Source organism: Microtus oregoni, unplaced genomic scaffold, assembly GCF_018167655.1.
Source record: "Microtus oregoni isolate MIOR12 unplaced genomic scaffold, Mior012 000006F_ref0000085, whole genome shotgun sequence".
Lineage (NCBI taxonomy): Eukaryota > Metazoa > Chordata > Mammalia > Rodentia > Cricetidae > Microtus > Microtus oregoni.
This window is the reverse complement of record NW_024543065.1, coordinates 37,391,911-37,414,970: the sequence shown is the minus strand read 5'-3', so window position 1 is coordinate 37,414,970 and position 23,060 is coordinate 37,391,911. Positions and strand designations below refer to the sequence as shown.

Here is a 23,060-nt window from a genome sequence, read left to right as displayed (position 1 = left end):
AACTTAGGCGGGAAAAACTAAGCTGTATGCTGGAAGGCAGAAGAGTGGAGTCAGAGAGAAACTATGGAGCTGCCAGAGACAGATGCACTGAAACTTTACTGGAAAGTCACAACCTCGTGGTGATGCACATATTAATGGAAATGGGTTAAATTAATAGGTAAGAGATAGCCAATAAGAAGTTAGAGCTAATGGGTCAAGCAGTGATTTAAATAATACAGTTTCTGTGGGATTATTTTGGGGCTGAGCAGCTGGGAACCAACATGCAGCCTCTGTATAACACCATAGTATCTCTTTGGAAACTCATAGGATTACTGTGTTACAGTGCAGTAATCATGCTGGGTTCTGATATCTCTACCTCACAAAAAAATCTCCATTTTGAAAAATATGTATGCCTTCTAAATAAGAGGAAGACAGTCTTTGAAAATTGCTTTCTTATGATGCTGTTATCATATGGGTACTAAATTTGCTTATACTTTTAAAAATGCTTGTATTTTTCTGCTGGAGACCTTGCTTCAAATGGGTTTATTGACCTGGCACGATGTGTGGAGTCAGTGTCAAGAATGAATTGTGACCACCTGTTGTTCAAACAAGTGGCCCTAAATATGTTGAGACATATTTATTTATACAGTTTCAATGGGTAGCTTTACATGAATAGCTTTACAGCTAGTTTTTACTTCAAAAAGTAGTTACAATAATTACCAGTTGTTTTCCTCTTTCCCCTTCTGTCTTCCAGCTCTCCTATGCATAGCCATTACCTTTTATATCTATATCTCTATTGTCAGAAGCATAAGCAGTTTTGCAAGTTACAAAGAAATTTTTCTGACTAGGCACAACTATAGGGAGAATAGTGTGCCCAGTTGGCAACACATGCAGTTACAGCATCATGCAGGGTGATAGGTAGTTTTTTTCTTCTGGTTAATATTTACACATGGTAGAGTTTGGATTCTCATTGACAACTCACTAGGAAGCGCTGAATCAAACCACTCTATATTTTGTATTGCTTTAGCCACATTGGGGATATATCTATTAATTTTAAATATAACATAACTTGGAAATAATAGCTGGCATTATCCCCCCCTTATGCCTATGTCCCTTAACATCTTGGAGTATTGACATAGTTGTTAGAAATGAGGAAATAGTGGGTTTCTGCGATTCTGTTACATTCGCTCTTCTTTGAATATTTCCATTGACTCTTGTTACAGTCTACTTACTATCACTTCTCTAAAGCCCTTATGGTTAAAATCATTCTTTATAGAACAGTTATGCACATATGTAATATTACACTTCATGATACTATGGCTCTCAGGCCAGCAGTGTGGATACCATAGTGAAAGCAAGGAGAACACATAGTACACACACTTCTGGAGCCATGCTCAGAATTGTGAAGCAAGCTGTCTACAGGCTCTTGCCAAGTGGGTCAAAGTCTCCAGAAGTCTTCCCCGTAGAAGACTAACTCATGTTTTTCTCAGGTCTTGTTCCGCAAAGAAGTCTCATGGCTCCTGCCTTCTCCATTCTTTTCAAGCCTTTGTTGGAACAAGAGGGATTGAGAATTATAATAACTTTGAAAATTGTAAAACCTCTGACATGAAACTGTTTTCACAACATTGGAGAACAGCACTGTTGTAGCCCCATGTTGGGACAACATCCATCGGGGTCCAGCCTCAACGACCATGTATGTTCCAGAATATGAGTGAGAGGATTAGAAATGTTAGACAGAATAAAGAGAGATACAAAAGAAATACAAAGACATAGGACAGTACTGGAAGGCAACCCAGTGAATACTGAATCCACCCACGTTTATTTCTTATTATTTTTAAATATCTCAATCTAAAAGGGGAAGAAAGAAAAAGACTTTTTATTATGATACAAGGAACAAAGTAATTACAGTCTTAATACCCAAAGCACCAAGTAACCATATCCTAGGTCAAAATACCTTTGTTAATATCCAGACCTGAAGTTAAATCTCCTGTCAATAACATTGATGGAGCAATAATAGACTGAAACTCTCTAAACATCCGTGAAGGTGGAATAGATCCACATCTGTGGGCCCATAATTGGCACCTATTTTCAAATGGATGCAAAAATTTAATATTTCTAGGTCTTCACAATACTGTATTCAATCTCCACAAATCAAGTTTTATTTAATCTTGAAATTAAAAGATATATACATTGATCTATTTGTAGCACATTTCCATTAAGTTTAACGTTTTTGATATTTTTGAAAAGCTGAAATCATCATCAGACTTTCTCTATTTATCTTGTGGATAAGTTTTTTAAGAGATTATCAAATTTTATTTTATTCATTTTATTTATTTATTCTAGTGCATCTTAATTTTTTCCTTCCTTAAACTCTATTGAAACACTTTAATTGATGTGTTCTCAAGACATTCTTTCAAGATAATCTCTGAATCTAAAGTTATTCCATCTCTTCAATTTTGGGGGTATTTCTTTTTCTGTTGGAATTCTATATTATGATAAATGCTTCACATGTAGGACTCCATTTCCTACTTAATAAATGTATACAATACAGAAGCTATAAAACTACTTTATATAGTATTATAATTTGTCTTATAAGATAGTATTAGATTTTCTTGAAGAATTAATTAATAATATTTTAATTCTGAAATGTTTAACCAGCCCTTATGTGTATGTCTATTATTTCACCTACATATTCTTGTAACATGTAGTTATTAAATAGTGACAATGCAAAACTTTCAATAGGTGCTTAAAGTACAAATAGAATTTATTAATTAACCTACCATATGCCAAAGATGCAGTAAAACATAAGTACCCTAAGTTATTAAACATTTAAAATGCCATATTCTCTAGCCTTTGAAAGATATGAAGAATGTCTATATGAAATATATCCATGCACATCTCGAAAATCTAACTAACATGACTACAAACTTGACTATTATAGATGATTATCTATTAACAACCTATATACATTACATTTTTACATGAACTACACAATCACAATATCTTAATCAATATCAGAAATACATATACATATAACAAAATTGACCTTAAATTTATATCAACAAAGCAAAACTTATACCAATGTAAATTATCTATATCTATATCATATCCCCCTTTAAGTGTAAAAGAACATTTATAAGCAATATTTGGGAACATGGACACAGTTTTTTCTCTCCAAACTGCTTCCTGCTGAATGGGGGTGCTGTTATTTAGATCTTTCATGGTACAACCTGTGTGCTAGATTCATCTCAGTCAGCAGTTGAGTGAAGTAATTTTTTAAGGTATTCACAGCAACCCTTCAGGAGAGTGTGGTCCGTCATACCATACTGGGATAGAAGCAATCCACAGAGTCTCATCCTCTGTGAAAACAAAAGAAGAAACTCCTTTCCAAAGCATCATGTCCTTAGATCCAAATTTTAAAGTCAAGGTATTTTCAAAATGTCTATCAGCAGCATTTATAAACAAATATCTTTTAGCAGCTGTTGCTCTTTCCTCAGCTTTCAAACAATTCAAAGAGAACATAATAGCATAGAGTATCAAGATTTTCTGTGTATTTTCCATCTTTTGCAGCTTTACTTTAACATCTATTTCTTTTATTTTTACTTTTAACTTTTTGCTTTTTGAGACAGGTTCTCTGTATATCTTTGACCTGAAATAACTCTGTGGATCAGGCTGTCCTTGAACTCTCAGTGATCTGCCTGTCTCTGCCTCCCAGGCATTGGGATTAAAGGCATGTACTACCACACCTTGAAGTCACAGAGGTCAATCTCCCTCTGCCTCCCAAGTGTTGGGATTAAAGGTGTGTACTACCACACCCAACTACTTTCTTTCTTCCTTTTTTTGTTTTTTTTTACTTTAAGAACTTTAACTTTTAGCCTGCATATATTTTTAACACACTGTAAATCATTTAGATGTTTTCTTTGTTTTTTACGCCCTCTTTAGTGTATCTCTCTCTGTTTTTCTGACCACATGAGTCTTTAATTTACCAAGCAATCTCAGCAGTACTAAAGCCGTGGCTTTGCCAGCTAGATGCAGCCCATTGCTTAGCTTTCCAGCCTCGTGGCAGAGGTACCGACTGTAGCCATTTTCATTGCCACAACTCTATGGCATTTCAAGGTCCCTGCCAGCAAACAAGCTACAACACCCAAATGCTCTCTCTGTAGCTGACCTCCTGCCTGAAAGAGCCAGAGTTTGCCCTGGTAGGACAGCCCACAAAGCCAGCATTTTAAAACAACTCAGCTGTTTTCCTGCTACTGCTTAAAACAAACGAGCATTCAGTCGGCTTTTATCAACACCATTTAAATGTTTCATAGCAGGACCTATTAAAACAGCTGCCGGGTTTTGCAGCTGAAGCTGAGTCAGGAAGCCTCTCCCAGATGAGAGTGCTTGCCTGCCTCTATCAAGCAGAGCAGAACCGAGAAATTGCTGCCACCAAGAATCCATGCTGTACTCCATTCTTTCCCAAGCCTTCACGGGCTTTCTGTGGATACAGTCATGCACACATTGGGGGCCATTCTGTTGAGGGAGCTGCAGGCTGCATTCCTGCAACCCAACTCCCAGCTGCCTGGCTAGCTTATACCCCGAAATAACAACACACAAACTGTATTCATTTAAACATTGCCTGGCCCATTTCTCTTAATGTGTGTAGCACTGAGGTGCACTTACCGGGAAGATTCTAGCCTACGTCCATTCTGGGTCGGAGCCTCATCACATCTGCCCTGGAGCGCAGAAGCATGGCATCTGTCTGAGGTGTCTTACCTCACTTCCTCTTCCTCCCAGCATTCTGTTCTATTTACTCCACACACCTATGTTCTAACCTATCAGGACTAAGCAGTTTCTTTATTAATTAACCAATGACCTTCCTCCATCAATGGTTTGATAGGTTTTTCGATGGGTATCTTGTTTTATTTTGTTTTCTTGTTTTTTAGAGATGTTATTGTACTGGATTTTTGTTTTCGTTTGAGAAAGAACTTAATGTTGGGTGGAAGGGAAGAATCAGAAAAAAACTTGGGATGAGGAGAATATGATAAAAAATTATTTTAAATAATAAAAGCATAAAATGAAGAAGAAAAATTAAAGAGAATGCACTTTAGAATCTAGAAAATGGAAAGTTATTTAAGTTGGAGACTAATTATTCTGTTACAGTTACTGAGCTCAAGTTCTGACCATAGCTAAGCAGACAGAAGAGCACAACAGACTGGGGCAAGAAAACAGAAACAGTGACTAGAATATGCCTCTTCATAATGCATTTGTAATCATTTTTTTTAAAGCTACATTTCTAAAGTCCGTCCTTCCCCCAATGCTTATAATCTTTCATTTGGATTAGGGAATAGATCTTTCTTAGATTCATCAGGTTTTGCCCTAATTGTTTTGGTCAATTTGCATTCCCCTCTAGTTGCTACTTTCTCCTTTGATTCTGGGAATTGTACTCAGAGTTTTACAGTCAGTTGCTACACAAGTGTTCCACCATTAAGCTGTAGCCCCAACGCCACTTGTCATCCCTCTCTGAGACTTTAAAATTTATTGTCCGTTTCTGTAATTCATAATACTTATTGAATGAAGAAATAAGAGTATTTGTAAATATCTAGGGTTAGAGTGTGCTGATCCAAGGGGAAAGGAAATGAACTGTAGCATTCATATGCCTAAATGAAATAAAGAAATGTTTGCTCTCTGACTTCTTTCCAGAGCATCTCAATTATTTTAGTTTTACAGAATCCTGTGGAGATCAATGAAGACACAGGAACATGCAGAAAACCAAATGAACTGGAAGAGAAAAGAAAGACCTCTTGGGAAATAATAGTCAGAACATTTAACATATAGAATAAAAATGAATATGAAAAACTGCAAGTGTAGCCCCACCTGCATCAGCTTCTCTGGCCAGCCAGCAGGCAAATTTCCTGCAGATAAGCTGTTCAAACTCCCTTATCCCATCCATAAGACCCAGCAAGATACAATTCCCACTGTACCCCCAAAGCTCCCTATCCCCCACAACCTCAATGGAACTTAGAAACACAGATTGATAATACACAGAGAGGACCAAGAGGTGAGTGATCACCCACATGGTGGGACAAATGATTTTTGGACTATCCCTTTGATTCTGTACTACCCCCTCCCTGATTTTGTGGTTTTTTCCTTTAAAAGAGCTTGTAATAGACAAAGCAGGAATCCTTCTCCTCTCGAGGCTGAGGGACATCTGCTGTGGCAGAATAAAAATTCCTCTTGCTATTGCATCAACCGTGCTGAGAGTGTCTCTTGGGGCAACCTCCTCCTTGGTGGGGCTTTAGGGCCCAACACATGCTCTGGAATATTGCTTTTATGCCAGCCAAGATTATATAGAAAAATTTTGTTCTCAAAATTTAAAAAAATAAAAATAAAAACCATACAACAATAACAATCAAAATGAAATTAAAAAATTACAATGATAAGCAAAATCTAGGGCTAGAGGGATTGCTCAGAGGTTAAGAGCACTGGTTGCCCTTCCAGGGGTTCTGAGTTCAATTCCCAGCAACTGCAAGGATACATTCAGGCAGAATACTGCCTGCATAATAAATAAATAATATTTAAAAAGGAAAAGGAGAAAGACTGAAAGAAAGGAAGGAAGAAAGAAAGAAAGAAACAAAGAAAGAAAGAAACAAAGAGAAGCTGGGAAATAGATCAGTGATTCTAAGCACCGACTGATTTTTCAGAGTTCCTAGGTTCAATTCCTAGCAACAGCTTTGCATCTCACAACCTTCTTTAAGGCCAGTTTCAAGGAATCCAATGCCCTCTGTGGTCTTCTTGGGTACCACATGTGCACAGTGACCTTTCCCATATACAGGAAACAACCTCTTGCACATAAAGCAAAAATATGATTTTTCAAAGAATATACAAAGTGGAAAACTAAATAAACAAGCAAATACATCTTGACAATAGTTCCAAGAGACCGTGATTTATTTATGTTCTTCATTTATTTATTTACTTTGGAGCTGTTAATGACACTCTAGACCGTAAACAAATACAGCATATAAAACTATTTCGCAAGCACTGAACCTGTGCTGCCCCCATTTTCTTTCTGTTTAAAAATAAAGTTTTTAGCTTTTAATACTGATAAGGGAACTCAGTGTTCCACACCCTATGGGTACTCCATAGCTTTAAACTACAACTCTAACTTTCTTTGAATTTCTCCATAATTTTTAGAATTGGTACCTGAAATGAAAACTAGTGTGTAACACATAATAATCAAAGAGAGCATAACTTATTTATATCCTCAAGTCTCAAGCCCTGTTATTTTTCATTATGAGTCATGTTCTTACAAAGTTGCACAGGCTAGATTTGAAATTGAGATCCTCCTCCTTCACCCTACTGAGAAGACAAGATTATAGTCTTTGTGCAATTGCTAACTTTATACTTTCTAACTTTAAAAATGTAAACATGATGGCTTACATATGTCATCCCAGTGCCCACAAACCTGAGACAGTTGGATTTCTTAGAGTTGGGGAATAGCTAGGTCTCTTGATGGTTTCATGTTATTTGATCTGTACACTGGCATGGGGTAAATAAACAGATATGAGTTCTTCTTACTCTTCTAGATGAACAAGGTTTGATCCCCAGCAAAATGTCAAGTGTTTTACCACTGCTTGTAACTCCACTTTGACTGTCGGGTCACCTGTACTAGATTCTACACAATCCAACACTCATTTGCACATAGGTCATACAAGAACATTTATAATTGAATATTGAAATAATTTAAAAAATGAAAAATCATTTAAATTAAAAAACACCTCATTTGGGATGTCCTTCTGCTTATGTGTTCCTTTATTGGTTGCTGAATAAAGCTTTTTTGGCCAAGGGCCTAGCATGGTAAAGCCAGGTGGGAAATCCAAAGAGAGACAGAGAGAGGGAGTAGTCAGAGTCAAAGAGACTCCATGTAGCTGCTGAAGGAGAACGGTACCAGAATATTACTGTTAAGTAATAGCCTGATGGTGATACATAGATTAATAGAAATGGTTTAATTTAAGATGTAAGAGCTAGCTAGGAATAAGTCTGAGTCATTGTCCAAATAGTGTTGTAATTAATATAATTTTTTGTGTCCATTAGGGCTTATGCAGCCAGGAAATAAAGTGCAGACTTATCAGAATTACACCTGACTTCTCAATGGAAACCATGAAAGCGAGAAGTCCTGGACAAATAAGAGACCACAGATGCAAGCCCAGACTACTATACCCAGCAAAACTTTAAATCACCATTGATGGAGAAAACAAGATATTCCACAACAAAACCAGATTAAACTATCTATTCACAAACAGAAAGTACTAAAAGGAAAACTCCAAACCAAGGAAGCTAACTAACTGCACCCACAAAAACACAGACAACACTTAACCTCACATCAGCAAACCCCACAAAAGGGAAACACACAAATCCTACCACAGAAAAATAACAGGAATTAACAATCACTGGTAATTAATATTCTTTATTATCAATAGACTCAATTTCTGTAGGAATTCCTACAACCAGTAGCCTTTATGTTAGCCACTCATGTGGGCATGGCCTCTTATACAAATTATGCCAATGTAAAACACACATCCAGCCTCTTTTTTCCAGCTGCAGGAATTTGTTGCAGCTCTCCATTCCAGCAGAAGATTGTGACTTATAAGTCTACCCCTAAATAAATAACTTTCTATTATTCTCAGTTCTTAGCTAGTGTAGTATTTCTTTTAAGTGTCCTTCTTCATCTGGTGCCAATTAAGACCTTCCTTTTTATTTAAACAAAAAGAGGAGGTGATGTGGGAGTCTCCTCTGTATGCTGTGATTACCACTAATGAGTAAAATAACTTCTTTGGACCTATAGCAAGGCAGAACTTAGGTAGGCAGAGAAAGCTAGGCTGAATGCTGAGAGAAAGAAGGGTAGAATCAGAGAAAAGCCATGGAGCCACAGGAGACAGACAAGCTGAAACTTGAAACAGGTCATGCTGGTAGGCCATGTCCTCATGATAACGTACAGATTACTAGAAACAGGTTAAATTAAGATGTACTAGTTATTTGATAGAGCATCTCTTGGGTATATTCCCAAGAGTGGTATTGCTGGGTCCAGGGGTAAGTTGATCCCGAATTTCCTGAGAAACCGAAACACTGACTTCCACAGTGGTTGCACAAGATTGCATTCCCACCAGCAATGGATGAGGGTACCCGTTCTTCCACAGCCTCTCCAGCAAAGGTTATCCTTGGTGTTTTTGAGTTTAGCCATTCTGACAGGTGTAAGATGATATCTCAAAGTTGTTTTGATTTGCATTTCCCTGATTGCTAAGGAAGTTGAGCACGACCTTAAGTGTCTTTTGGCCATTTGAACTTCTTCTGTTGAGAATTCTCTGTTCAGTTCAGTGCCCCATTTTTTAATTGGGTTAATTAGCATTTTAAAGTCTAGTTTCTTGAGTTCTCTATATATTTTGGAGATCAGACCTTTGTCTGTTGCGGGGTTGGTGAAGATCTTCTCCCAGTCAGTAGGTTGCCTTTGTGTCTTAGTGACAGTGTCCTTTGCTTTACAGAAGCTTCTCAGTTTAAGTAGGTCCCATTTATTCAATGTTGCCCTTAATGTCTGTGCTTCTGGGGTTATACATAGGAAGCGATCTCCGAGACAGTGACCCACACAGGAGCACTGGACTGAGCTCCCAAGGTCCCAAGGAGGAGCAGAAGGAGGGAGAACATGAGCAAAGAATTCGGGACCACGAGGCGTGCATCCACCCACTGAGACAGAGGAGCTGATCTACGGGGAGCTCACCAAGGCCAGCTGGACTGTGACCGAAAAAGCATGGGATAAAACCGGACTCTCTGAACATGGCGAACAATGAGGGCTGATGAGACACCAAGGACAATGGCAGGGGGTTTTGATCCTACTTAATGTGCTGGCTTTGTGGGAGCCTAGCCAGTTTGGATGTTCACCTTCCTAGATATGGACGGAGAGGACCTAGGACTTAACACAGGGCAGGGAACCCAGACTGCTCTGTGGACTGGAGAGGGAGGGGGAGAGGAGTGGGGGGAGGGGGAGAAGGGTGGGAGGAGGGGGAGAAGGGTGGGAGGAGGGGGAGAAGGGTGGGAGGAGGGGAAGGGAAATGGGAGGCTGGGAGGAGGTGGAAACTTGTTTTTTGTCTATGTTTTTTTTTCTTCTTTTCGCAATAAAAAAAAAAGATGTACTAGTTAGCCAATAAGAAGTTAGAGCTAATGAGCCAAGCAGTGTTTTAATTAATACCTTTAAGAAAAGGTGGGCCTGGAGAGGTTGTTTAATGGTTAAGTTTGCTGACTAATCTGCTAAAGGACTCAGTTTATAATTCTAGCAACCCCAGTTTCAAAAACCTGAAGATTTCTTCTAGTATTTGAGGGAACTACACTGCAGTCAATGTACATGATAAATATCCCCAGGCAAAACATTCAGACTCAAAAATAATTTTGTAAAGAAAAGTTTTATGACAATGCAGTGATATGGCATGCCTTTAATCCCAGCACTCAGGAGGCAGGTGGTCCTCTGAGTTCCATGCCAACCTGGTCTACAAAGTGAGTTCCAGGATAGTCAGGACTGTTTCAACATGCTTAACAAAGTTCTATAACAGCCAGGAATGTTAACCAGTGAAACCTAGACTGTTACACAGAGAAATCTTGTACCAATAAAACAAAAAACTATGAGAAAACAATTCCATAACTCAGACTGTGTGGAAGGCAATTAGTATTCATCAGTGATATGGTAGAATCAGTGATTAGGTGTAGTGATAAGAGTGGCGGGGCTGCGTCCCCAGCACCCCGGTCGCCTGGCTAGCTTATGCCCCGAAATAACAACACACAAATTGTATTCATTTAAACACTGCTTGGCCCTTTAGCTCTAGCCCTTACTGGCTAATTCTGATATCCCGATCAACCCATCTCTAATAATCTGTGAGCACCCATTTTACCAGGAAGATTCTAGCCTACGTCCATCCTGGGTCGGAGCTTCATCGTGTGTGTCTGCCTGGGAGTAGGGCATGGCGTCTTTTCTGAGGCGTCTGCTCCCGAGAGGAGAACTGTCGAGTCTGAGCTCACTTCCTCTTCCTCCCAGCATTCTGTTCTGTTTTCTCCACCCACCTGTGTTCTAACCTATGAGGGCCAGCCAAGCAGTTTCTTTATTATTTTTTAATCAACGACCTTCCTCCATCAACATGGTTTGATAGCATCTCCAAGATTTATAGTTTTGAATGACCTTAATTTGGGCTATTCCTCTGAGGAAAATCAATTTTAAATGAAGAAATACCTTTAAATTTCTGAGTATTTATATTACGTGCTAAATACTTTTAAATTTTAGGGATGCAAACATAATAGGTGTTTCAGATACATCACTATGTAATAAAGTAAGATATATAAAGCAATCAATGGAAAAAACAAATTATTTGGTCAGATTAGGAATAACCATACAGAAACTATATTAATCACAACATTTGAATACAAAAAATGGATTGTGAATGTTTGTCTTTAATGTGTTGGCTACAAGTTATTACTGGTAATGGTCAGGGAAAAAATAAAGGAGATTAGATTCAAGGTTCTTGTTTTGAAAGAAAAAAGGGGGAGGAAATAGATACAATAGGATAAAAGTGTGGATTATTGAATCTACTCTAACTGAAAGCTGAAACAAACCTTTCTTTCCAACTGATCATGGTATTTTATCAGAGCAATGGAAACCTAACTGGATCACATAGCAAGGGCTTTACCAACAAGCTGGCTTGGTTTCTGAGAACATTGTTTCAAGTTCACTGCCTACTTGGATGATTGAAAACAAGATTGCCATGGGGCACAAGGAGCAGCAATCAAAATTCTGCCTAAGCACTTGTCAGCAAAGGGGGCTTAGGGTCTGTGTTTTGTTCCACCAGGCAGATTCACTTAGAATGGTTTATGCACCTTCATATATTTTATTTCACCCATACAGAGGCATAGATGCTTTATTCGTTCACTTTACAGATATTAAAATTGATTGGTCTCCTGTGGGAAAAAAAAGAAAAAAGGGAAGATATAGATAGGATCTTGTTTTGAAAAGAGCAAAAGGCTGGGTGATGGTGGCACAGGCCTTTAATCCCAGTACTTGAGAGGCCTTTCCAGAGCTTGGTAAGAGAGATTGCCCAGGATTTCAAGACTGACTTGAGGTTTTAGAACGCAGCCATTGGTGCCCTTCAGGAGGCTAATGAAGCTTTCCTGGTTGGCTTGTTTGAAGATACCAAATTGTGTGCCATCCATGCCAAGAGAGTCACTATCATGCCCAAACACATTCAGTTGGCTCACCAGATACGGGCGGGGGGGGGAGCATTTACATTACGGCAGTTTTTATGGCACTTTGTAGTAAATAATGAGCTGTTGGACTCTAGCGTCTAAACACCGAGAAGGAGTCACCCCCAGAGACCATCTCACACACCACAGCCGATGCAAAAGCATGAGGATTTTATTAATTCTGTCATGACAGGGTCCCCCAGCATTCGGGAAGCCGAGGTACCCCGAATAGCGGGTACAGTCTACTTTTAAAGGGGCCACAGAAGCAAGGGGGGGTTGTTCTTTGACTATTCTGATTGGCTTATTTGAAAGAACTATTACCAATAATTGACTGGAGAGCTGTTGCCAGATCAGATGAGGTAAGAGGTCATTTTGACCCCGTTTCCCAGGGGACCGAACCAAAGCATACGTATATGGGTAATTGTTTAGGAACTGAGTACTTGTAAGTGTAGCTGTTAGGTCCTTGGTTCCCAGGGGAGGAGGGGAAGCACTATGGCACAGAGGCTGAGAGGATTCAGAATTGTCAAAAATGGTTTCAGGATTGTCTTAAAGTCTTACAGAGCCTGTGTTAATAGATCTAACAGTTTATAATTAATATAAGCCTCATGTGTTTCTTTTTGACTGAATGGTTGCAGGACCCAGTGGGACAGAAATTCGATCTACAAATTCAATCTCAGAGCCAGGAAGTGTTGGCTCACACCTTTAATCCCAGTATTTGGGAGTCACACACCTTTAATCCCAGCATTAAGGAGGTGGAGTCAGGATGGGATAAGGTGGGGCAGAGAGAGTGTATTTAAGACTGGATATCATTGCATTCAGGGTGAGAATTTGTGGAACTGTGTTCTTCCCCACTTCGGTCTGCGAATTCAGAAGGTAAAGGGTCTCTCTAGTGGCTAGGTTCTTTACTTCTCTGCTGTTTCAGCATTTGCTCCAATATCTGACTCTGGCTTTTTATTATTAATACTAATTAAAACTCTTATTATACACACATGGTTGCGTTGTATTGAGTCACTGCAAGTATTTGGATTGTGGAGCAGTATAAAGTCTGGTGTTTGAGCACCCTTCTCAGCCTGAGTCACTCAGTAGCCAAGGAGTCCTGGCTTTCACAGTGGTCTTTCCTGCAACCATGAGAGACAGTAGGAAATTTTCCTGTTCAAAATTTGAAGCTTGGTAAATTCCTACAGTAACAAATGAAAATGCCAAAGAAATTTTCAGCAGACAACTTAGAAGTGGAGCAAACTCTGGTTAGCAGTCTCTAGCTTTGTTAACACAATGACTAATTTAAATTTTTTGTAAAAGTTTATAAGAAAAAGTTTATTTCCTCTAGCAAGAGCAAACCCTCAAAACCTCTTAAAATAACATCAGTCACTAAGGGACAAGTGCTCAAATATCAGAGCCTATTGTGTACAGACTCATTAAAACCAAAAAAATGCAGATTCCAAACTCAAAACTTTCTCTATATTGCTTTTGTTTTAACATAGGCATCTAGCTGAAAAAATTATAAGTTCAGTCTAATAAGCTGGGGGCTCTGTACATATGGAATTTCTTCGAAGCCAAATAAAATATGGTTAGCTTTTCAGAGTCTCATATGGTAATATCTGAGGGTCCATGGTTAAGCTGTCTGCATCTCAGGTTCTCAAGCAGTGCTGAGGCTAGTGCACAAACTTTGTCTTTTTTAACTCCTTATCTCTCACACACACATTACTGCCATGTAGGAAACATAGTCAGTCTTCGTAGAGGGATGAGTAACACAGCTAGTGAATGAAGCTATTGGATGTTTCCCACTGACAGAATTTCATGATTTGTTTTCTAACCTCTAGAGAGAAGCAGAATCCCAAGAAGGGTCCAGCACTGATGGATCCCAACACACTCTCAATTGAAGAAGGAAAGAAGATCTTAAGGCAGTTTGGGATCCCTCAGGGAGATGTGAGTATCTGCGACATTGGGTAAAGAAAAGGTACATGGAGTGAAGTGGAGAGGAATGTATGATCCACTTGAAGCAACTTCATATCATATGGCCTGGGGATTATTGATACTAAGTATTTATAAATTGTTTTCTTGGGAACACAGCACTTGATAAATAAGCTACAAATTTAGGGGATAAAAGAGGCAAGACACCTGCAACAGTGCTCAGTTCCTCAAGGGAACATTTCCACTCCCTCAAAACTCACTTTTTACTCTCCCTTATCAAGTGAAATTTACTTTCAAAGTTCCAGTCATCTGTGGTAAAAGGGATTTCAGACTGATGGTCCTGAAGATAGAAGGAACAGGGAATCTGTTTATCTCTTCCATGAAAGACTGATTCCCTACCATGTAATACTAAGTAACTTTCTCTTTTGGTCCTCAGATTGATATGATGACAGAAAAATGGGAAGTTGTTGCCTCTGTGGAGGTTTTGTTTAAATACCCTCTGCTACCTGGAGAGGACCCAACAGCCCGCTGTGTCTCTAATAAAAAGAGTCAGCCTGCAGCATACCAACCAAATTCAGCCCCACAAAAACGAGGAGACCAAGGAGAAAGGTAGGAACTGACTTGATTTGGGTATATCTGTGGGCCATATGTTTAACCTTATATGCCTTATTGATGATAGATTTTGTTTTCTTATGTCATAGATTAAACTAGGGCATTTTGTATTAGGAAATACTCTAAGCCTGAGCAACATCCTGACACAGGCCAAAATTATCTTTACTTAATTTTGAGACTGTTACTAAATTTATCTATCTCTACAGTCAAGAAAGGCCTCAGCCTTGAAATTATATTGTTGCAGTCTCTAATAGATGGGATTACAGGTCTGTACCATCTGGCATATCTTCATACGTGCACAGATTTGTGAATTAAATGGCATGAACTTTCATGGCCCATTAGCTTGCATCGTCATCTCAGCTTGGTTTGCCAGGAGTGGGCTTGTGAGCAAGTCATTATTAAAATAGGTATATGGCTGGGCGATGGTGGCTCACGCCTTTAATCCCAGTACTCGGGAGGCAGAGGCAGGTGGAACTCTGTGAGTTCGAGACCAGCCTGGTCTACAGAGCTAGTTCCAGGACAGGCTCCAAAGCCACAGAGAAACCCTGTCTCGAAAAACCGAAAAAATAAAATAAAATAGGTATATGAACATGAGTTACTGATTGGGAAGTGTAGCTGAATTTATTGGGTAAACATCATAACTTTACAATTCCTGGTGAGAGTCTATTGTTAATTTTGTACATAAAAACCAAATAGAAGATAATTTTCAGGAAATATGCTGAAAATGTTAAAATGTTGTTATATTTTTATTTATTTGAGAAATAATCTTAGCAATATCTATTTAGAAAGTGAAATGGTGGTATATAGATTTAACCCTAGTTTATAGGAATCAGAACAAGATGGATTTAGGTCCTTCTTGGCTGCAAACCTAAATTAGAGGTGAGTTGGACCTAAATGCAACCTAGTCTAAAAATTAACAGGGTCTAGAGAAATGATTAAGTGGTTAAAAGCACAGGCAGCTCTTGTAGAGTGCCTGGGTTTGCTTTACTGACATCATAGAGTCTCACAAGCACTTGTAATTCCTCTTCCAGGAGAATCAGACACCCACTTCTGGTCTCTTTAGGCAATAGGCAAAAACATGTTGCAAAATCACAGGGGGAGTCAATACACTTAAAATTACATTAAAAAATAAACTCTTAAAACTAAAAGTAAAAAGTAAATTAGAAAGAATATGAAGCAGGAAATAAATAAAAGCATTAAGTTGCTGAGGAAATCTTGGAAATTTTCAGAAGCCAGGGTTCTTTTATCCAATCCTACATATCTCATTTCAGTCTTGATAAGCCAGGTGGTGTTTCCTCAGAAAGCTACCAGTTCTCTAGGCATGAGGTCTAGGGAGAAGGTAAAAGCATGGAACATAAGCTCTGAGTTTTCCACTGGTATGTGACTCTGGTCAGCAAATCTTTCTCTCTCTGCCTCCTAAGATAGGGACAGAAAATGCCTATCAGCAAAACTTCTTTTTTTCTTACTAGGAAGTGCAATAATCAATTAATGACCAACGTTGTCAAGAAGCCAAGTGTCATGAAGCAGATAGCAAGTAATTGCCTACAACCTCCTTCTCAGAGACCCAATGGTGACAAGACACAGAAGAAAAAATGTTATAAAGCAATGAGTCCAAGAAATCCCCCAAAAGAGGAGGAAGAAACAAAGGTCAGGATACCTGAAACTTCTGAGAACTGGGATTCTATGTGTACTCTAGGAAGTGGATTTAACCATGGGGACTGGGTTTCTGTAACTCACGTTCTTTTATACAAGACCATCTAATCTGAGTAATCCTCTGTCAAATTACCAGCTCACTGAGAGGATCTGAGGAGCCACCTTGTACACATGCACTGGTATGAGCAGCCTGGTATTTGCCCAATTCTCCATTTTCAGTTGATTGAATCACATATATTTGGGTATCCACTCATTGCAAACTTAGCTTGGAATTTAGCACATACATGCTAAGCAATGTGTGTTGCTTAGGTACCACCTAGAATTTACTGGCATATTCCTGGGCTGAATTCTACCACAAAACCATTTCATCATTGGAGGATTTTATCTATGTGATCTACACAAGCTGTATCTGCAGCCTTCATTATGCTTTTTACTTTTAGACCACATGTCAACAGTTTTCCAAAGGTTATTTGGAACTATCTGTATAGACAAGGTTTTTTTTTTTTTTGAACTCGTGTTCCTCCTCCTATATCATCCTGAGTTTTGGGTTCAAAGTTCTGAGTCACACTACTTTATGCACTGTAATCCTTTGGACACAAATTTCTTTATCTCTGTAGAACTCTGTAAAGTGGGCCAGGTGAATGACTGTAGGATCCTGTGTTTCTTGGCAGATAATGGACCATGGCTCTAGAGTTTATCCTACAAGATAGGTTGAGTCTCACCTAAAAATAATTCTGTGCGACTTTGATACTTATGTGGGATTGGAACTTACTCTGTGTTCATTCCAATATCCACACAGGTAAAATGCAAGAATTGTGGAGCCTTTGGACACAAAGCAAGGAGCAGGCTGTGTCCCATGAAACGTTGGCAAGAAGCCCTCCCTGTCCAACCTCTGGGCTCAAACAAGGAGAAGGAGAATCTAAAAACAAGTAATGCCCAGTTGTGCCAGACTCCAGGGATGTTTAAAATGACTGAGAGAGAGAAGAAAGAAGAACAAAGGTAAGCATGGGGTGATCCAGAATGATCCATGAACATGGGAATTTGAGTACATTGTATGCAGCCATCTCAGAACACAGCCAAAAAAAGCCTGAATTTTCAACAGACAACAATGTACTCAACTCATTTATGGTTAAGAATCACCAAAGAAGACGGAGAGGGAGAGCTGGGGATGCTACCCACATAGACAGAACAGCAACAGAGTCCAATGAATTCATGCAGTCTTAGGCTGGGTTCTTTATCAGTGCCTAGTGTACTTGTCAACCATGTATACTTTTCTGGGTTCTATCTCCACAACCATATCAACACGTTGGTGAAAGCCTAGAAATCCAGCAGAGAGGAGGTGGATAACAGTGGATGAGAAGCTCATGGTCTTCCTCAGTTGTCTTATTATTTAGAGACTAGCCTGAGTTACAGGATACCCTGTTTGAATTTAATATAAAGACACATGCAATACTAATGCCTCTCTCTCTCTCTCTCTCTCTCTCTCTCTCTCTCTCTCTCTCTCTCTCTCTGTGTGTGTGTGTGTGTGTGTGTGTGTGTGTGTGTGTGTAAGGTTTCAGGTGTGTTTCCAGATTCTGAGGTAAAACATGATTCTAGATCACATCAGAAAATATCACTGTGGCTTCAATGCCTCCTCACCCCATACAAAGGCTGGAATTAATTTTTCAAGATAGTGATTGATTTTACTATTTTGAACACAGAGGTCCTACTAATTCCAACACTTAATGTAATGTGCTCTACAGGCAAGAAGTGGTTTCAAAGAAAACTGTGTCACAGAGATTTCCCAGAAGCTCTCTAAAGAAGAGTTGCTCAGAAGAACCAAAGGAATCTTGTTTCCTTGTGAGGGTAAGTCTCCCTTGCTTTCCAGTTGTGTAGTGACTCCCATGTATGCTGCTCTGTTGGATTCCTGTTGTGGGTATTATAGGAAAACCTAGGCAAGCTTATTGCACTTCTATATAAGCTTCTGCTTTCCTGTTCTTCTTATTTACTTTAGTATTTATCTCATTTTCTTCTTCCCTTTAGTTTCCTTCCCCTCGGTTATTTCTCTTTCATTTCCTTTCATCTTCTTATACCCTCTGATTTTTATGTTCCCTTCTTTTTCCTTATCTTTATCCTTTCTGTTACCATTATCAGCTCCCTATTCTTCTTCACTTACCCTTAATTCTTCCATCTTTCCAATCTTTTTGCTTTCTGGAAACAGGGACTTATTTAGCCTATGCTCTTTGGCTAAGGTTGGCTTTCATTTAAGATTCTTCTAGCCTAGTCTCCCACATACCGAGATTTCAGGTCTATAAAGCCATTCCTTGTTGTGGGAGCTGCAGGCTGCGTTCCTGCCACCCAGCTCCTGGCCGCCTGGCTAGCTTATACCCCGAAATAATAACACACAAACTGTATTCATTTAAACAGTGCCTGGACCATTATATCTAGCCTCTTCTTTGCTAATTCTCACATCTTGATTAACCCTTTCTATTATGTGTGTAGCACCACGAAGTGGTGACTTACCAGGAAGAGTCTAGCCTACATCCATCTTGGATCAGAACTTCATCGCATCTGCCCTGGAGAGGAGTGGCTTGGTGTTTGCCTAACCTCGCTTCTTCCCAGCATTCTGTTCTGTTTACTCCATCCACCTATGATCTAACCTATCAGGCCAAGCAGTTTCTTTATTAATTAACCAATGAAATCAAAAGATTGATATATGACACTCCCACATCAATTCCTAGTGTGTTTTTATTTGTTTTCCAGAAGGCATGTAACTCAGTATTGTCTGGAAATTGATATCATCCTCCTTTGCTCCTACATATTCTTAGATCACAGGTTTGAAACACCATATATGGCTTTGTATAGCTTTATTTGAATATGTAGTTCCATTTTTGTTCTGGCCAACAAACATTGTGGCAGATTTCACCTCATGCTGAATGATCCTCCACCAGGCTGGTGTCTTTCATTTTTCTCCAGAATCTTCCAATCTGCCGATGAAGGGATGCATGTCAGCCAAAATGAGTGCAACTGAGGGTGTGCTTTGTTCATTTGTTCTAAACCAGAGAACTTGATGGCACTCCCTTCTTAATTGATAGACTCAGAGTGACATCTCCTAGATAAAAATCTCACTCTAATATCAAGTTGTGTTTTAATTTTTAGATTAATTTCATTTACTATGCATGAATGTTTTGCCTATAGCTATATATGTATGTGTGCATATACCTAGTGTCAGAGGTCAGAACAACATATTGTATTTCAAAGAAAAAAACTGAAGTTACAGACCTATGTGAGTCACTTGATGGATCCAGGGAACTAATTAATGCAATAAGTGTTCTTATCTACTTCGCTATATCCTGAGTCCCAGGTTGATATTGTGTTTTCACAAGTCTTCTGGTCAAGAAATATTGTGGGCATTTAAGGGGCTTTTTTTTATGTTTATCCCTGTGGATTATAAATCAGTGCCCTAACTCTTTTTGTTTGTATAGCCAAGGTTTTGCTAGGTTTAGGAAGAATGTTTGTCTTTTGTTCATTTTTCTTTCCTATCCATTCATCCAGACCTGCTTGTTACATTTAGTTCTGTATTGTCCTTAGGACAGTGTCTTGAATATTACTATTACATGTTCCCTTATATAACCTGTATCCTAAATAAATATCCCCCCATCAATTATCTCCCTGGTCCTCATATTATTTTGTAATGATCCTTCCCATGCATAAGTAAGTTGTGTAACTTACTTATGTACTCCACATAATTTCTATGTAGATAAGTTGAATTAGCCAGCTCTTTACATAGGTGGGTAACTTTGACTTCAAGGTAGGTAATCTTCATTTTTTTCTCCACAGAAACCTACCAGACCAATGCTTAAAATAATCAAGAAGAAAACTTCATTGGGTCCTGTCTCCACGGGTCCCATGCCAGTCAAGACACCTGATATGAGAGCAACCCCCTCCTCGTATTCTTACAACAAAGCACCAGAACTGAGAACTTATAGATCAGTAGAATCACATGATATGGGCTTCTCAGACACTCAAAAGCCCAATTTGAGGAACTTCCAGGATTCTGATCCTAGCTCCAAGAAAATATCCCCTGGGTCTGTTGTTTCCTTGAAGTGTGCTCTTCAACCTGACACAAAAACACCTCTTTTGATCCAAGACACTAAAGTCCAGAGAGGTATGAAGCATCCTCATATGGAATCACAGCCCAGTGTACAATCTATGAGACCAAAGAGTGGACAGGAGCCCAAAGGCAGCATCCAGCATCCAAGAAAGAAACCTCGAATCAGCTCTAGTCTGAATCCCACACTGACATCTCAAGTACCTGAGTGGGAAACTGCACAGGTTTCTCAAATTTCTCTCACAACAAATGGATGTCATGTCCAACAGTCACCAAAGATAAACCCAAACAAACAAGCATTGAAGGCCAGTGTCCACAGACAGACTCTGCACTGCGCTTCTTATTCAAGTCCTACCAAAGACACAACTGTCTGCCAATACACACATTCAGGCAAATGCAAAATACCTATTAGCTTGAAAACAGACAAAGAACAGCCAGGCTTTGGGACCAAATTGTTCCTCATGTCTAAATCTCCTACAAAGACTGAATCTGTTTCTCAGAGCAACCTTAATTTAAAGGACTCTTTTATCCTTGGCTCTAATGCCACAAGGAGTGTCCTGTATGAGGACCTCCTACTCTCATCCTCCTCAGAAGACAGTGATGAGTAGCATCGCATTTTCTTTAAGACATAAGATTTAGCTGTAAGCTGAAGTGACAGTAGAACTGGGCAGAAGAGGTGAAAACAATCATGTTCTGAAACTGGAGCAGCCCCAAATAATATTGGGAGAAAGACACTGAGTACTTATATATGTATATATTTGAGATGAAGACAATATTGACCTGATCAAGACACTGATTTGAAGTCGCCAAAACCAAGCAAGTGTGGAACTTCACTTCCATCCTCCAAGACCCTGAAGATTCTCTGGCTATGATGTTCTTTATAAACCTTTCCACTGAACCATTCCCTCTGTAAGCATAAATCTTCCAGCCAAAATCTGCAGTCTTGTTCAACAATTAAGTCTCTACCTACTTATTCCTTTTGAGTAATGCTGTTTATGTGTGCTGTTGGGAGCACATTCTGCTCCTTCAGCCAATATCAGCCCACTTGGGTGTGGTCTCTTATAGTTTAAAAAGCAGAAGGAACCATGCATCCATTCTCTTACTTCTGGATCATTTTTCAGCTGCTAGACTCTGTTCCTGTTTGCGCTCAGAGGACTATTGATTAGGACAATGACCTGTGAGTTTTTCCTTTTAAATAAACAACCCTTTTAGGATCCTAATTCTGAACTGGTGTGGGATTGTTTTACGACATCAATTGGCACCCAAAATTTGGTTTTAGAATCCCCCAGCTCTGCTGCTCACTGCCAAATTGGAGTGTGCCCAGCTTGGCATGAGCCCTCCCTCAGCAGACAGTGGCCTGTGCGTGGAGCCAGCAGTTCAATATAGAATCTCACACTGTGGCCTTTCTTGCTATGGATCAGCTGCAATTCTTTATATTTTCTCTTTACACACCTCGGTTTGACTTCAAGTCCCCATACACCCCATACATACTGTTTTCCTCCTGCCAGGGCTCACCGCAGATGTGAGCTTCACTGGTCTGAGCCACCTATTCTGCTTCTTTATAACTATTTGTTTGCACTTGCCTATTCCATTGCTCTAGAGACATCCACAGAGCAGACAGTCTGCAATTTATCTTTCACCATTTTCCTCTAAACTCAGATTTCAGACCAGCCACAGGTAAATTCATATGCATTGCTATGCCCCTCTGGGTTAACTCTGTAAGTGGCCTATGACATGTACTGGTAGGTTACAGTTATTGCACCTAATCCAGCTAATTAAACCACAGGTAAGATTTAATATCCTAATTATAGATAAAAAGTTGCTAATTTAAAAAGACAATTATGTCAGACAATCTAACCATCCAAGGTTTCAATAGCCTCTTTACTTACACCATGTGCGAGTTTTTACAAGACTTCTATGATGTCCCTTCTACATCACTATTTTTGTTTCCAGGGTTTAGTCTTGTACTCAATGGTTGCTTTTTGTAAAAATATGGTTTAACAATGAGGCTAAGAATGAAGCATTTTAGAAATGGTACAGTCTTTTCAGACTGAAACCACACTTCTCAGGAAAGAGGTTAAAAATCTGAAGAAGAATACAACCAATTTAACTAACAAAACTCGGTCAACTGAGATGCTTTTTGGAAATGGTACAGACTGATAGTAATTTATTTAAAGGAAGATTTGGCACTCTGGAGAAGAAAACAGCCGATTTGGCACATAAAACCCAATCAATGAAAGTGGGTGCTGAAACAGTATTTGAGAGAATTTGCACTGTTAAGTATTTATAGGACTCTGTCAAAGGGGTAGGACAGATTGACTGATAGAATGCCTCTCCAGAAAGGTAATACGCATGCTATAAAGATTATGTTCAAGGATGAGACATTATCTCTACTGGACAGACTTCATACCTTGGAATCCCCAATGAGAGCATTAGAGCAGAACACTGGACAGTAGATACAGATGTTATAAACAGATTTGAAAAGATTGAGGGAATTATCGAATTTGATGTCCAGGAACAAAAGATAAAAAAGGCAAAATTTAACCTCATTGGTACAAAC

General features: G+C 39.2%; 1 protein-coding gene across 1 annotated transcript; it reads left to right on the top strand.

Annotated features, from left to right (window-relative positions):
* Window positions 1–14,088: 14,088 nt before the first annotated feature.
* Window positions 14,089–21,108, top strand: LOC121449759 (protein FAM90A27P-like). The gene is made up of 6 exons (XM_041654440.1): window positions 14,089–14,160; window positions 14,582–14,754; window positions 16,227–16,404; window positions 17,210–17,409; window positions 18,153–18,255; window positions 20,230–21,108. Exons 1-6 carry the CDS (start codon window positions 14,089–14,091, stop codon window positions 21,106–21,108), a joined length of 1,605 nt encoding a protein of 534 aa, XP_041510374.1.
* Window positions 21,109–23,060: the final 1,952 nt, after the last annotated feature.